Source organism: Phoxinus phoxinus (assembly GCF_949152265.1).
Source record: "Phoxinus phoxinus genome assembly, chromosome: 7".
NCBI lineage: Eukaryota > Metazoa > Chordata > Actinopteri > Cypriniformes > Leuciscidae > Phoxinus > Phoxinus phoxinus.
Window position 1 is genome coordinate 22953613 of NC_136882.1, and position 15178 is coordinate 22968790.

At 37.1% G+C, this 15178-nt stretch overlaps 2 protein-coding genes across 4 annotated transcripts in view; both read left to right on the forward strand.

Annotated features, from left to right (window-relative positions):
- The first annotated feature begins 290 nt into the window (after positions 1-290).
- med4 (mediator complex subunit 4) lies at positions 291-4494 on the forward strand. 2 transcript variants are annotated; one of them, XM_079619272.1, is made up of 8 exons: positions 291-441; positions 736-802; positions 1132-1302; positions 1841-1898; positions 2821-2907; positions 3061-3192; positions 3663-3836; positions 3881-4494. In XM_079619272.1, exons 1-7 carry the CDS (start codon positions 371-373, stop codon positions 3833-3835), a joined length of 759 nt encoding a protein of 252 aa, XP_079475398.1. In that variant the 5' UTR covers positions 291-370; the 3' UTR covers position 3836; positions 3881-4494. The 2 variants fall into 2 exon arrangements, with proteins under 2 accessions (XP_079475398.1, XP_079475397.1); XM_079619271.1 differs by having other exon boundaries at positions 3663-3835; positions 3874-4494.
- A 4489-nt stretch (positions 4495-8983) lies between these two features.
- htr2aa (5-hydroxytryptamine (serotonin) receptor 2A-a) overlaps positions 8984-15178 on the forward strand; it is a 66076-nt gene continuing 59881 nt past the window's right edge. The window contains exon 1 of one of the 2 annotated variants that reach the window (XM_079619905.1): positions 8984-9122. The gene's annotated coding sequence lies outside the window, so the exon portion shown is untranslated. The remainder of the gene's footprint in view (positions 9123-15178) is intronic. The other variant, XM_079619906.1, reaches the window with a different exon arrangement.

A 15178-nucleotide genomic window follows, 5' to 3' on the forward strand; every position in this document is an offset into this window, starting at 1 on the left:
TTATGTTGTGGCTAGTATGAAGCCTTATCAAAAGGTTGAGAACCAGATACAACTGTATAATAATAAATATTTATGCAAATATTCTTATCGAGCTATCAAATGATGGCTATTCTTCCCCAGCGCTGATAACGGGTGACCAGCGCCATCTATAAATTACTGTTATACCAGCATACTTGTAACCGGGTTTAATTACTTTGTCGTTAACTCTATTACCGCGCAGGTTTAAAATAACTGTTTATGTGAACTCTACAGATAATATTTTATTGACGACGATTGCACATTTTGGTCCTACGGCCAACAGGCGTCACTGTTTGACACATGCGTTTGCTATTCATTTCTCACGCATGCGCAAGTTAGGAGAAACACAGTCATGGCGGCGGCAGAGAAGTCCACGAAAGAAAAGCTTTTATCCACCCTGGATGATATTGAAGTTTTATCCAGGTTTGTCATCATATATTTTGCACATTTAGATGAAGGATAACCATGTCTGTGTTTTTTAGCTGGCACAAAGCAGAATGATAATAAACTGCTAGTTTGTTCATTCATGATATTTCCAGTGATTTCTGCTAACAGTTGCTGGATTAACGTTAGTTAATACTTGAATAAATTAAAGCCCCAGTCTCTCTTGTCCACCCCAGCCTACTGTTTTTACTCCTACTAATACACTTATTATACACTACTACTGTTCACACACGGCTCCTTTTTCGTTCCTTTATTTTCTTGTTTCTGTTGCAGAGAGCTGATAGAGATGCTAGCACTGTCCAGGTCACAGAAACTGCCCCAGTCTGGAGAGGACACACAGGTGAGAGAGACCACACACACACACACACACACACACACACACACACACACACACACACACACACACACACACACACACACACACTCAATACTCAATCAGTGACTGAGACAACACTGAAATATCAAGTAGAAGTGAATTCACTGATATTTACAGGCTTTAAAGTTCTGATGAAAAATCCTGAAAAGTCATGCAATTGCATGCTTTAAAATTACTAATTAAATGTTTTAGCAAATGTAATTTAACTTCAGAGTATTAAAATGATCAATTACTATATATGCTTGCTTGACTATTAGATGGCAGTGACTGTATGCTGCTGATTCTGTGAACAGATACTGGAGCTGTTAGTGCAGAGAGATAAAGAGTTCCAGGAGCTGATGCAGACGGCGATGGAGCAGGGCAGAGTTCACCAGGAGATGCAGACGCTGGAGAAGGAAGTCGAGAAGAGAGACAGTGATATCCAGCAGCTCCAGAAACAACTCAAAGAGGCTGAGCACATACTGGTGACTAACAGTCAATGCACATTTCTTTTCAGTAACATTCAATTGTTCCACTATGCAAAAAAAACGAAGTATGCTTTGCATTGCAATATTGTTAAAATATATATATTTTGTAATTTATTTTTTAATACATTTTTAATTGCATTTGATTTGAGGCACTCACAAAAATCATTGGTCATTTGAAATAACAGAACATTACCAATGCATTTTGATTAAACTCACATTCTTGAACACTTTTAAGTATCCTGGTTATATATCTTAAATGTACGAACTAATATAAATAAATGTAAAGTATACTTAATTACAAGAAACTAACCCTATAATCAGTACATGTTGTTAATTAATATTGTTGTAATATTACTTGTTTGTGAATTTACACCTTAACAAAGAACTGTGCAACTCATCCAATCTTTATATATATATATATATATATATATATATATATATATATATATATATATATATATATATATATATATATATAAAAAATGTTTGACCCAGTATTTATGAGATAATAATTATGTTTTTCATTCATCATCAGGCCACTGCTGTTTATCAAGCCAAAGAGAAACTGAAGTCTATTGAAAAGGCCAGAAAAGGTATTGTTGTTACACAAAAAGAGAGAGAGAGAGAGAGAGAGAGATAGAGATAAGTCACATTGGTGTGTAAGTCACATTTTATTAAACTCTGTAATAATAAAACAAAACATTTACAAACATTATAAACATTTATTTTATTAGTTCCCCTGACTCCACAACAAATTTTATTGTATTTAGAACAGAACAGGAAGGAAAAATATAAGAATGAAACAACATAAACTATAGTGGCATTCATTATAAGAAACATTTATTATATACAGCAAGCTTAAACAAATGTATTCAAAGCGAAAACGAACTACTGACATTTAGGAAATGTGCTATACAAATAAACTAGGGCCCATGTACCTCTTATTCAGCACAAATCAAATTGTGAGCGCTTTGCGCATGTTTTGTTTGCTTGAAATTAATTGCGTTATATAAGTTGCTTTAGAATGCAAGTTCCAGCATGTTTCAGATAATAAAAAATGTGACATATTATATAGACTCATTACATGCAAAGTAAGATATGATTATGGCTTACAACTGTGAAAACCTTTTTACAATATTCAAATTTTGGGGAATTTGGGGTTTTCATAAGCTGTAAGCCATAATCATCAAAATTATAACAACTAAAGGCTTGAAATATCTCACTTTGTATGTAATGAGTCTATATAATATATTAGATTCACCTTTTAAGTTGAATTACTGAAATAAATAATTTTTTTATTTAACAGAGTTTCACCTGTATGTGTTCGTTATCAGTAGAATTGATAGTCATAAGACTGAAATGCAAATAGTTTTTTGTTTTACTTGATATTTACTCAATATACCACAGTATCTACATATGCATTTATGTATACATATTTATACACACAAATATACATATGTACTGTTTCAGTTTAAAATATCTAATTTCCTCAATGTTTCTTCTTGTTTTGACTAGGGAGTATCTCTTCAGAGGAGATCATCAAGTACGCTCACAGGATCAGTGCCAGTAATGCAGTGTGTGCTCCTCTGAACTGGGTTCCAGGTAAACAGACTACTACTTCCTTCTGCATCATGTTCTTCCATTCCTGTCTTTCCTGGCATTCTTATCTGACTTGATTTACTCTGAAACATTTCCAATGACTTGATTGGCTTATGTCTGATTGTACCTGTAAGCTCATATGATGTGTGTGTGTAGGTGACCCCCGCAGGCCGTACCCCACTGATCTGGAGATGCGCAGTGGAATGTTGGGTAACATCAGCAACATGTCCACCAATGGAGTGAACGGACACCTGCCTGGAGATGCATTGGCTGCTGGGAGGTTACCAGGCAGGTTCACTCCTCTGTTCAGATGTTTGATTCATCTGTCCATGTTCTCTTCTCCTAGTTGTCTTTATCATAAGCCCCTTTCGCACAGAGATTCCGGATAATGTTTCGCGGGATCTTTTGATTTTGGTTCATTCACACTGCCAGTGCTTTTCTGGAATCACATCCCGTAAAGTCATGTGAAAACAGGATCACAAACACATGTCATCACTACAACACACCCCTTACGGCATTAGTCCTGTCTTTTGTTCACACAGGCCGCGTTCCGGGACTGATTCCAGCGATGTAACTAGGTCCCCATCCCGGGATCAATCCCGGGACGTGTTTACGTTCACACAGAAGCCACTCTTGCAATTCAATGGCAAATTTCTGGGATCAATGCTCTGTGTGAAAGGTTCTATATAAATATTATAATGTGTGTGTGATTATGTACTTTTTTTTTTGCTAATGTATATTTCTCCTTTCGCTTTTAGATGTACTAACCCCACAGTATCCTTGGCAGTCCACTGATGTTTCCATGGGGATTCTGCCTCCTCACCATGGCAACGATTTTGGCCTGGAGCCACCTGGTCATAACAAAGAAAATGAAGATGATGTTGAGGCCATGTCAACAGATTCCTCCAGCAGCAGCAGTGACTCAGACTGAATGTGTGTGTGTGTGTGTGTGTGTGTGTGTGTGTGTGTGTGTGTGTGTGTGTGTGTGTGTGTGTGTGTGATTGTGATGTGTCCACAGTAACATGAGTTTGTCCACCTGAACAGCTTGAAAGGTATGAAAGTATGTTGTCTGCATCAATTTATCTTGTCTGTGATTGTGGAGATCCGGATGGCAACATAAAATGACTTGAAGAGGACCAAACCTACACAGGTCCTCTCTTAAGCAAAGCCTCATACAGCTGGATTTGTTTTACCAATTTGTTTGTTTTTCATTCTCCAGATGCCTACAGTCATCATTTGTTTGCATAATTTCATTCCACTGGCCTCAAATGTCACCAGTGCATAGTGCAGCATGACAGACTCATTTGCATTTTGCATATTTGTAATCTAGTGAAGCGTTAATGTCTGGTTTACAGTTGGAATATAAATAGCATTGTAAATACCTCTGAACTTTCAGACTCTGTAAATAAAAGATTTTTTTTTTTAAGATTATGGTTTTGTTTTTTACATAGTCTATTTTGTGTATACAGAAGGGCAGTGTTCTTTGTAAATGGTTTGTTTCCTCTCTGGAGCTGAGGTCAAGTAATATAGGAATGTGTCTGATTTACCGGAAAATGAATTTAAGTCCAGTAATCCTGTCTATGTGTGTGTGTGTATATATATATATATATATATATATATATATATATATATATATATGTGTGTGTGTGTGTATATTTCTTCCTGCTCTGTGCCTTATCGTTCTCCAGACTGTCAGCTTAAATGTATTACATTGCTTGCAAGGCAAAACAGTATTCTTCTAACATTCAGCATATGAATTCAGCCTAAACCATTAAAACCATGATCATTTTTTGGCCTTGGGTATCTATATTTATTATTTAGTTTAAATATTTAGATTGTCTTAATATAAAATTCAAAAAATTGTCCTATTGACACTGAGCATTCAAGTCTAACCATCAAAATTTAAATTATAGTTATTTGCATACTGAATATTGTTTATTTCTTTAAGCTGTCTTAAGGCGTATTCTGAGCCCCGTGTTCCCTAGTCTCATATAATTTATTTTGCACATTACTCTTTTTTTTATCTCTCTCTTAAAAAGTAATTCTAAACTTCTGAATTAGTTTCTCTTTTTAGCTCTAAAATCAGTTTGCCGCCTAATTGTTACATTGCACACGGTGATTGGGTTTAACAGTCCCAGTGTGCTATTCTGAGTACTAAATTCTTTGTCCTCTGGTCGTGCCCAGCCAGGTGCAAGTTCGGGTGGATTTAACATTGGCCACCAGATGGCGCATCAACACTAATTGGCCAGCACAGCATCTTAAATGATTTTCTATCACACAAATGAATTCACCTAACAACCAGCTGAACACTCATATATTGTGTTATCATAACATACCAATTACATTTGATTTAAGTGTTTATCATTTATATAATGCGGATAAATTACTGACATTAGTCCAAACAAATGTAGAATTGGGCCAAAATCATCCATGACAATTTATAAAAAATAAAATAATTGTTTGTAGAGATAGTGGTTAATCAATGGCAGATTCAGAGAAGTTAAAAGAGTATCAACTATTATAGATGTTCTTCATATGTTTAGTTCAGATCCGGTATAAAAGCACAGACTGGGTAATTTCTAGTCTAGTTTGCGTCCAGCATATGGTGAGTCAGTACATGACTATTTGAAACACCACGTTAATGTGTACTAATGTCAAATGTACCAATAGGTGAGCGAATGTGTCAGGACACTTTAGAGATTTTCCTGCTTGTAATTAATTATGACTTGCTAGTGAATCACACAATAATTTATTATTTTCCTTCTGTGCCTCTTCACAAAGAGAACGGAACAAACCCTTCTTACTGTGCATCTTTATATGTGTTTCTTCTTTAGATTTTTCTCCAGTCCATGCTCTTGGCAAGCTAAGTAGGGAAGGACGAAAGAAGAGCTGGAGGAAAACATGATTAAGGCTCTTAGAGGTGAACTGTAACAGACAGTTGAGCTGTTCGTCTGTGTTGTTTCAGCTCACAGATTTTACAAACACAGCGCTGCAGCCGCATGCTCTTGTCTATAAACCTTTCTCAATTGTAAGGTCACAAAAATATTTTTCACAGGATCAAATGTGCAAAAAATAACATCAACAAACCATAAACAATCCTCACATTCACTATACCCTTAAAATCAGAGGTGGACAAAGTACACAACTTACTTACTTGAGTGAAAGTAGCCTACAGATAGTCAAGTATTACTCTGTATAACAATCAAATGTATTTCAAGAACACAGTTCCAGTAGTGGGATTGAATGTGAGATTGAATAAGTGCACTCAATAACGTCCACAATGGTTTCGGACACCCAAATGGCTGTTCCCTCAAATAGTGGCCTATTTAAAGTTTTTTGGCTTTTAGTATGAATATGTTAGCCTTACTGTTATCTATAAGCTAGTGTGCTCCAAACCAATGGCAAAATTTGCATTTCGAATACCAAACCCAACGTTGAAAATGAAAATCAGGTTGGTGTCAGAATTCAACGCCAGATTGACATTAATCTCTAACGTTGGACAGATGTTGTATTGTGGTTGAAAATGAAAACCGGGTTGAGTCAGAAACCAACATCAGTCTGGACATCTGTCTGACGTTGGATGTTGACGTCAATCTGACAATCCAAAATCATCCCGACTGACGTTACTACTTTCTACTCAAGGACCTTGACAGAATTAGTGGAGTAAATACGATATTTGTCTTTCAAATGTAGTGAAGTTGAAGTAAAAAGTTTCCAGAAAAAAGAATACTCAAGTAAAGTACAGATAGTCAAAAAGTGTACTTAAGTACTCAAGTAAATGTACTTTGTTACTGTCCACCTCTACTTAAAATAAAAAACAACTTACATCATGCAGAGACTCCTTTCATTCTCTGTTTTTCTCTGTGCTCTCCCTTAGTTATTTAATTATAGTATATTAGAAAGCAGACCAAACTCTTTAAAATAATGTATCTAAATACCATGATTATGAAAGACATGCCTGCTGTGACACTTGGTTCGATGGGTCAGAGACATGTTCTCACTTCTCTCAATTTCAATTCAAATGGTTGTGATGTAACAGTTTTCACTGCTTGTTCTGTGTTCAAGACTGATAATTCCCAACAGAACATCTCAGCAATATGTTGAAAGACAACAAGCAGTGTTTGTCTTGTGTTTCGGTAAAACATATCAACATCTTTACAACAAGATCAATTTACCTTTGAAGCAAAATGCTCTTAAGGTATTTCAGAAAATGTGTCTTGTATACACTACCATTTAAAAAAAAATGTATGAATACTTTTATTCAGCAAGGGCACATTAAATTGATCAAAGGACATCTGTGATGTTACAAATTATTTTTATTTTAAATAAATGCTGTTCTTTTGAACTTTCTATTCATCAATGTATATTTTAAAAAAAGTATCACGTTTTCCACAAAAATATTAAGCAGCGCAACATTGATAATAACAAACACCAAATAAGCATATTCGAAATAAACCTGACTAAATGTTTTATTTTATTTATTATTTTCGAACAGTTATTATAACAAACCAATTGCATTAGTTTGCATTAAATTTGCAGCTCGAGCCATGTAAATCGCAACACACACTTTTACACACCTTAAAAGGGCACATAATGGCTCAGTAGCCTAAATCACAACAGGGTGGTCAGCGTCTCTATGGCAATCTCTGATTCATTTGACAACATTACTGTCTTTAGTCCACCAACACATTCCCATAATGCAACAGGAGTGTAAATGAAGTGATGATCCCCAGCATCACTCTATCAAATATGTACAGTCAGTATGTGTGCATATCTCTCTCTCTCTCTCTCTCTCTCTCTCTCTCTCTCTCTCTCTCTCTCTCTCTCTCTCTCTCTCTCTCTCTCTCTCTCTCTCTCTTCTGAGTAAAGGTGCCATTAGCAGTAACGACTCTCTAAGGACTTCTCACCTGTTCACCGTATGTGTTTCTGTCTACCCTGGTGCTGATTCTTTATAGCCTTTGTTAGATCGATCAAAGTACTCAATTATAAAATAATTACAGAAAGTTTAATTACCATAAATAATTATAGCAATTTGCATGTAATAAAAAGTGATTGTAATAGCATTCAATTATGTGAGGGGTTGGTTGGGTAGCCTATTGGAGTGTTGTTATTGTGATTTGTCCATTGTTCTATAAAGTTCTGATGCTAATTTACTAAATTAGTACACTATCCCACTTATTACACAGCCACTAACCAAATAGGCTACATAAATAAATAGACATGAACTATTGATATGAATTTACTGTAGGCCTACATTATAGCCAATCTATAGCCCACTTTACCCGTGTGGCTATATCATAAATCTGAATTTAATTATCTTAAAGGGATATTTCACCCAACAATGAAAATTATTTCATGATTTACTCACCCTCATGTTCCAAACCTGTAGGCTATGAGTTTCTTTCTTCTGTTGAACACAAAAGAAGGTAAAGAATGTTGGTAGTCAACAGTTGCCATTAGTGACTTGCATAGTAGCCTAGCCAGTCACCAACATTCTTTAAAATATCTTCTTTCAGAGAAAATAAACTTATACAGGTTTGAAACTAAATGAAGGTGAGTAAATTATGAAAATGAGAATTTTTGGGTGAACCAGGGTGAACTATCAACTGAGACGCAATATGGCGGAAGTGCGCGAATCCGCCGCGGAGTTATTCGAGAGACACGTGAGTAGCGCAGCTGCAGTTACCAGGATGCGCGGGCGGGGTGATACGGTCAGTTACCGTTACCATGGACGACAAACAATATAGAAATATCTCTAAACATTTAACGTTATCCACTGACCACTGAATGTAGCGATTGGTCAAGCAAAATTAATATTCCAGTAAGAACATTTAAAGTAAATGAAAATGATTTTGTATTGCATATCTAACTGTTACTGGACCCTGTGTGAAGTGTGATACAACAAGGAACAGATCGATACAATCTTGAACCTCAGTATTGTACGTCTATGGACAGCCTAACAATAACATAATTGTACTTATTCTTATTTTGCATTCTGAAAATAATTATTTTACAGATCAGGCTCCCCGCTGACAATCTGGTTCTGTCGGTGAAAAATGTATGTTACTTCCGGAATGACAGGAAATAGAAGTTATAACTTCATATCTCTCACCGGAACCTTCAGACTCCTCCAGAAGACTCAATTGTGCAGATGGCCGGTGTAACTTTCATCACAAGTTCTTGGAGACCATGGTGCCATCATGCCACTGGACTGTAAGGTGAGTTAGGACCTAAACACTTGACACTAAACTAATTTGGGCTTGAATTTACTGCCACAGTCTTAATAACTCCTATGTAAACACTGTCTGCATATTTATACCTTGCATAGACCACATACAGTGTGCAATGGTTTTCCATTGAATGTTTCATGAAGTAAAATAATGTTTGCATGAAGATTACAGGATATTTACATTGCATGAACATGACAATGGTATATTGATACTAGAAATGTCAAGGACTGATTAACCCATAGTGCTTTTTTATCCCTGTCACTAATCCTGACATCAAACTTAGACTTTACAAGTTTACAGTGACAAATAATTGCTTTAACTTGGATCAGATAATAAAAGCTGGTATAAGGCAGCTGGAGAAAGGGGATTAGAAAAACGGATTTTCTCCTGTCAGATTTGTAGAGGTGTGAGTGTTTGTTTTGTCCGCTGAGAGCATCTATGACTCTTTCCCCCTGCCCGAGTGCCCGTACAATCTGTCTGAACATATTTTTTTCTGATATAACAAAGGAGAATCTGTCCACTCCGTAACAAACTGTTAAAGACTACAGAGAATGACCATCTCTGCTTTCTCTCCATTTTCCGTCTTGCATACACAAAAACGTGCTTCAAATACCAGTTTAATACGTTTTTTTAAACAAATGAATACTTTTCTTTAGCAAGGATGCATTAAATTGATCAAAAATGACAGTAATGTTCTTAAAAAAAAAAGTATTATGGTTTCCACAAAAAAACATTAAAGGGATAGTTCGCCCAAAAATGTTGGCATTATTTACTCACCCTCATGTCGTTCCAAAAACATAAGACTTCCGTTCATCTTCGGAGCATAAATAAATTTTTTTTTAATGAAATCTGAGCGATTTCTGTCCCTCCATTGACAGTCTATGCAACTACCACTTTGACTTCAAAAAGTTCATGAAGAGATCGTAAAACTAATAGTACTTTAGCCCAAATTTTCTGGAGAGGCACAATCGCTTTATATTATGAACAGATTTAATTTTGGCTACATTGAATCCAGATTGATTTTATCCATTTATAATCGAAATAATTCTGCCCTTAAAGTCGGCATGAAATCAAAATTGACCCTATTTACTTTGTTAGCGGATATTACTAGTCTTGTGGTGAACAATTAATCCGTGCAAGTTAATACACGGAAAAAAATTGTTTGCCGAAGTTATCTTTAATCAAAGTCTGAAAAGTTACTTCCGGGTGTGGAATGGCATTCTTTTCTGATGACATAGGCTTGACGGCTTGGGTTGGTTAAACGCTTAACCACTCCCCTCAAACCGTTACTCTGCTATGAGCGAGAGATAGAGAGGAGGAGCGCTAAAGTAAAACCCTGCCCTCTGTTCAATATTCCGTTTCACTCGGAAATGCGTCACAACACTTTGTGACAAAACAAAAGTCGTTTGCAACTTCCGGTTCACGCAGACTTTAAAGTTACATTACATGAACAATGTCTCGATTTATACAGCTTCTCTTTCCTGGAACAATCTAGGCTAGGGCCATTTTTCCTGTAATGAACTCTGATAGACAACAAATTGAGGTAAAAAAAATTTGCCGAGAATTTAATAAAGCCAGTCTGGATTCTTTGGTACAGGAACAGTGATGATTCAAAGCTGGCATTCAACTTCCAACTCATTTCTCAATTTCAAAAATGTGTCCTTTCCTGACAGAACATTAACACAAGAGAGAAGATATATTCAACTGCATATAAAACAATCTGACTAGACAAAGCCAAGCTGAAATGTTCTTCATGTTGTTTGTTGATCATCAAACACTGAACTCCAATCTCCAATTATCTGCAGTTGTTGTCTTATTCTTATGTTGGAATTTGGCAGAATGTTATGCCAATTTTTTTAAAGAACAAGTCATTTTGTGCAACGCTGGGCTCAGTGTGAGGTGGCATTAGGGGAGAGTGTCACACACACACACACACACACACACACACACACGGATGCACTCTCAAACAGGAAACTTTGTGTCCACCACTCTGTCAGGAAATATTAAGATCTACCGGTAAGCCAAGGTTTTTACCCTGTAGTTTTTTGTGTGTGTATAAGAGGTTTCAAGCTGCTTGAAGAAAGATTTGATGATCACTAGCAGTGCCACACTTTCTTTCCTTTTATATGCACAAAGATATTTCATAAATGACCACTGATAGTGTCTGAATTGGTCATTAAATGTACAGAAATATCTGTGATGGGCGTCTTTCACACAATACGTGCAGCGTTAAGCATACTCAATAGGACACGTAATGTCTGGACAGAAAGAAGGGCTTTTCTCTAGTCCTTTTCTTTTATCATGATGGATAATTACATCTATTCTGTCCTTTCACTATATAGACCACTATACTGGTCTATTTATCACGCTGTAGTGAAAGCTAAAAGACTGTGGGTTGTTTTCGAGCTTGTTTTCCCCTTTAGTCAAAATCATGAATGAAAAGGCAAGTGTTCTTATCTGCAGAGAGCAAAGCAGTGGATGAGTCACCTCTATTGCACAGCTAAAAAGAGAGAGATGGTCGGTGACCAGTTTATTAAGGGTAACATGATGAAGTCCGTCTCACATGGCCAGAAGAGAAGGAGAGAGGAAATACGAGGAGGGAAAAAAGACCTCAAGACAATGAAAGAAACTGAATTCTGCACATTGTCCTCAGACAATGAGGTATATTTTCCTGAGGCAGAGATCATTTTAGGAATTACTTGTCAACATGGAGCAAATAACCAATTACAGGTTCATCTTTCTGTATTACATTTAGAAATGCGCAGTGTGTGTGCTGTATGTGCGTGCAAAGGTCAGGACTGACACTGATTGCTGTAGAACAGCAGGTTTAAACTTCTGTAGGAAGGATTTTATAATAAGGTTTTATTTGTTAACATTAGTTAACTACATTCATTAACATGAACTAACAATAAACAATACTTTTACAGCATTTATTGATCTTAGTTAATGTTAAATAAAACACAATCTTACTGAAAGCCCATTTTGAGATATTAACCTCAAATTTGGAGCACAACTTATGTGTTTGATTTTTCAGTTTTACTATGTTATTATTTTATATAAAAAAATTTTTTTTTCCCTTTTTTTTGTAATAACAAACTTTTGTTGTGACTTTTATCACTTCAGCAATAATCTGCCAAGTGTCTTCTTTAAAAAGAGACCAAACTTAAGTCTATGTTCTATTCAAGATTTACGACAGTTTAAAGGGGTGGTTCAGGATTTTGGACATCGGACCTCATTTTCAAGTTAGCCTGGTTGTTATTCATCAGTGGAGACAGTTTTCAAAAATTTTCATCCAGTCCTTCCAGTTGCATAGTTCGCCGGTGCTAGGCTAGCGCGAGTCAACGGTATTTGCTAGCCTGCCATTAAAAACAGTTTTACCCACTCCACAGTGCACCAAAATCAAATAAATTATAACGCCAGACTGTCGATGTAAATGTCTGTTGAGAGAATAATGTTAGAAATCAAACCACCCTTTCATCACATTGCAATAGTTATACTTGGTTCCCTGTATTTATTAGCACAGTCTACAGCAGCGGCGGAGTGATATTAAGTTACCTTGGCAACCGAGAGAGCCGGTCCACATGACAATCACGCAAGTGTAACTTATTTACCTGCCGCTGACACTCATCACTACAGAAGCAGAGTATGTTTCACGAAGAAATCATCATAGGACATAAGACTATGGCCACGTTTGAAAGCCATGCCAATGTTTCAGACTTTGGAGACGATGAAGACGAGGAATGTGTTTTATTCAACGAACCGTACATGTATGAGCCGGAATACACAGAAGAAGAACTAATCGAGATGGATGCTATAAGGGCAGAAAGAGAAAGAATGTCTGAGACAGCAGTCGCTGGAGATTCCGTAGAGAATTCCTTCGTTTACAATCGAATGTTTTCCAATATCGTTGTTCAAGGCTTACTAGACGTCCCGACTGTAGAGCGCTTCTGTTCTGTGTTTACTCTTCGGCGCAGTACTACTAACCGGAGCAAAGTAAAATTCCGCCGCTGCTGAGAAACTAGTTCCTGTAAATCTAATGCAATCATTGAGATGCAAGAGTACTTTGATTTCCAACATTATTCTCTCAATAGACATTTACATCGATAGTCTTGCGTTATAATTTATTTGCTTTTGGTGTACTGTGGAGTGGATAAAACTGTTTTTAATGGCAGGCTGGCATATACTGTTGATTCGCGCTAGCCTAGCACCGGCGAACTATGCAACAGTAAGGACTGCATGAAATTTTTTGAAAACTGTCTCCACTGATGAATAACAACAAGGCTAACTTGAAAATGAGGTCCGATGTCCAAAATCCTGAACCACCCCTTTAAAGCCCATGTTGCAGGTTAACCACCACTGTCGATTAATGGGTACATAAATCACTCAAGATATGTATATTATTTTTAAAATGTCTCAAAAATGGTCTTAAATACCATTTTTTTACGTTTTTGGTATTAAAGGTTTTTTTAACGCAATTCGGTGATGACGTCACGTTGGGGAGAAGTGGAGTAAAGGTAGCCTGTTGGAAGTATAATTTTCCGATCCATGTTAAAAATGTCGTTTACAGGTAATAAATAGATCATAACTATTCCATAAATATAATTTTGTACCATAAAATCCCCCTAAAATACAAAATATTAAATGAAAAATATTATCAAACTAAAGTACATTCATTCCATTGGAAAAAATGGTCATTTTGACTGCCACGTGAGCAGCACCAGAGGGTTAAGGTAAGGGGCCCTGTCATACACCTGGCACAATGCGGTGCCAGGTGCATCAGTTATAATTTTCATGTCTTGCTCCACGTTGTTAAAATTACAAATGCATTTGCGTCCATTTGTGCGCCCATGGGCGTGCTGGTCTAAAAAAAAAGAGGTGTGTTCAGGCACATTCATTGTTGGTACGTTGCAATTTTGAGGCAACTGAAATAGACCGTGCCATTGACAAACTGAAACCTGGTCTAAAGTCTATGGTGCAATATTTGTATTATTATTTAAAGAGCACTTTAGTAATGTGCGTCTATAGGCGGGTCCACTCGTGTACACTTTGTCGCGTAGATGGTCTGCTCGCGCACGTTTCCTCGCTAGAGAAGAGTTCAGTTTTTTTCGCTTGCAAATTCCGCCATGTAAATATCGAATCTGCCATGGCGCGAGCGCAACTGGCTTTTAAAGGGAATGAGAGATGAGACTCTGGTTGGTTTATTGCACGTTACGCCCAAAACACACCCATTACTCATTAATGAGTATAACCCTATAGAGAATAGGGATAACCCTTTTAGACCATGCGCCGGGTGCGCCGACCATTTTTCCTGTTGTTAAACTAGCAAAAGTGGATTCGGACACGCCCTAAGTGCACCCTAAACACTGCGCGTTTTAGACCATGCACTTAGATCGTCAAAATAGGGCCCAGAAAGTTGTATATGTTAACATTGCACGGCTCTGTGGAATGCTTGATTCTGATTGGTCAATCGTGCCATCCAGTGTTATGTTTTTCCTCGATAACAACCGCTGAAGACAGATAATAGAGGCTCATCTGGGTTACTGAAGTCAGCAGCGCTAGGAATACTTTTTCTTCGTGGACGTTTTGATTTGGGTGGGCTACTAAAATATTAAAACTCAGTTGAATCAATATTTTGTGTACAGTTATTTAATTGACCTATAGGTAAGCCCCTTCCCTCGAACGCAGTTGAGTATCAGTTGTACGGGGACCGGAACTCTGACAACTTTAGGTTCCAGCGCCACAGAGAAACATTGGAAGATCCGATGCTTTCATCGTTTTGATGGTGTTTATGCTACAAAAATGATCAAATTATGTGCCTGTGGTACTTGTAACACTGATTCCAGGTCAGATTCCTGAGAGGATGGGTATTCATCCTTTGAATCACTATTTGCGCACGTTTGTCACGGGGTGACCAAGGGCCGGAACCTTTGCACGGGAATTGTTGCTAAGGAGGAACACTTCCGTTGCAACACCAGGACGGTTCCGGTCTCACGAACGGGGCGGAAGTGCAGCGACAAATGATTGCGCGAAATCACCGGCACCTG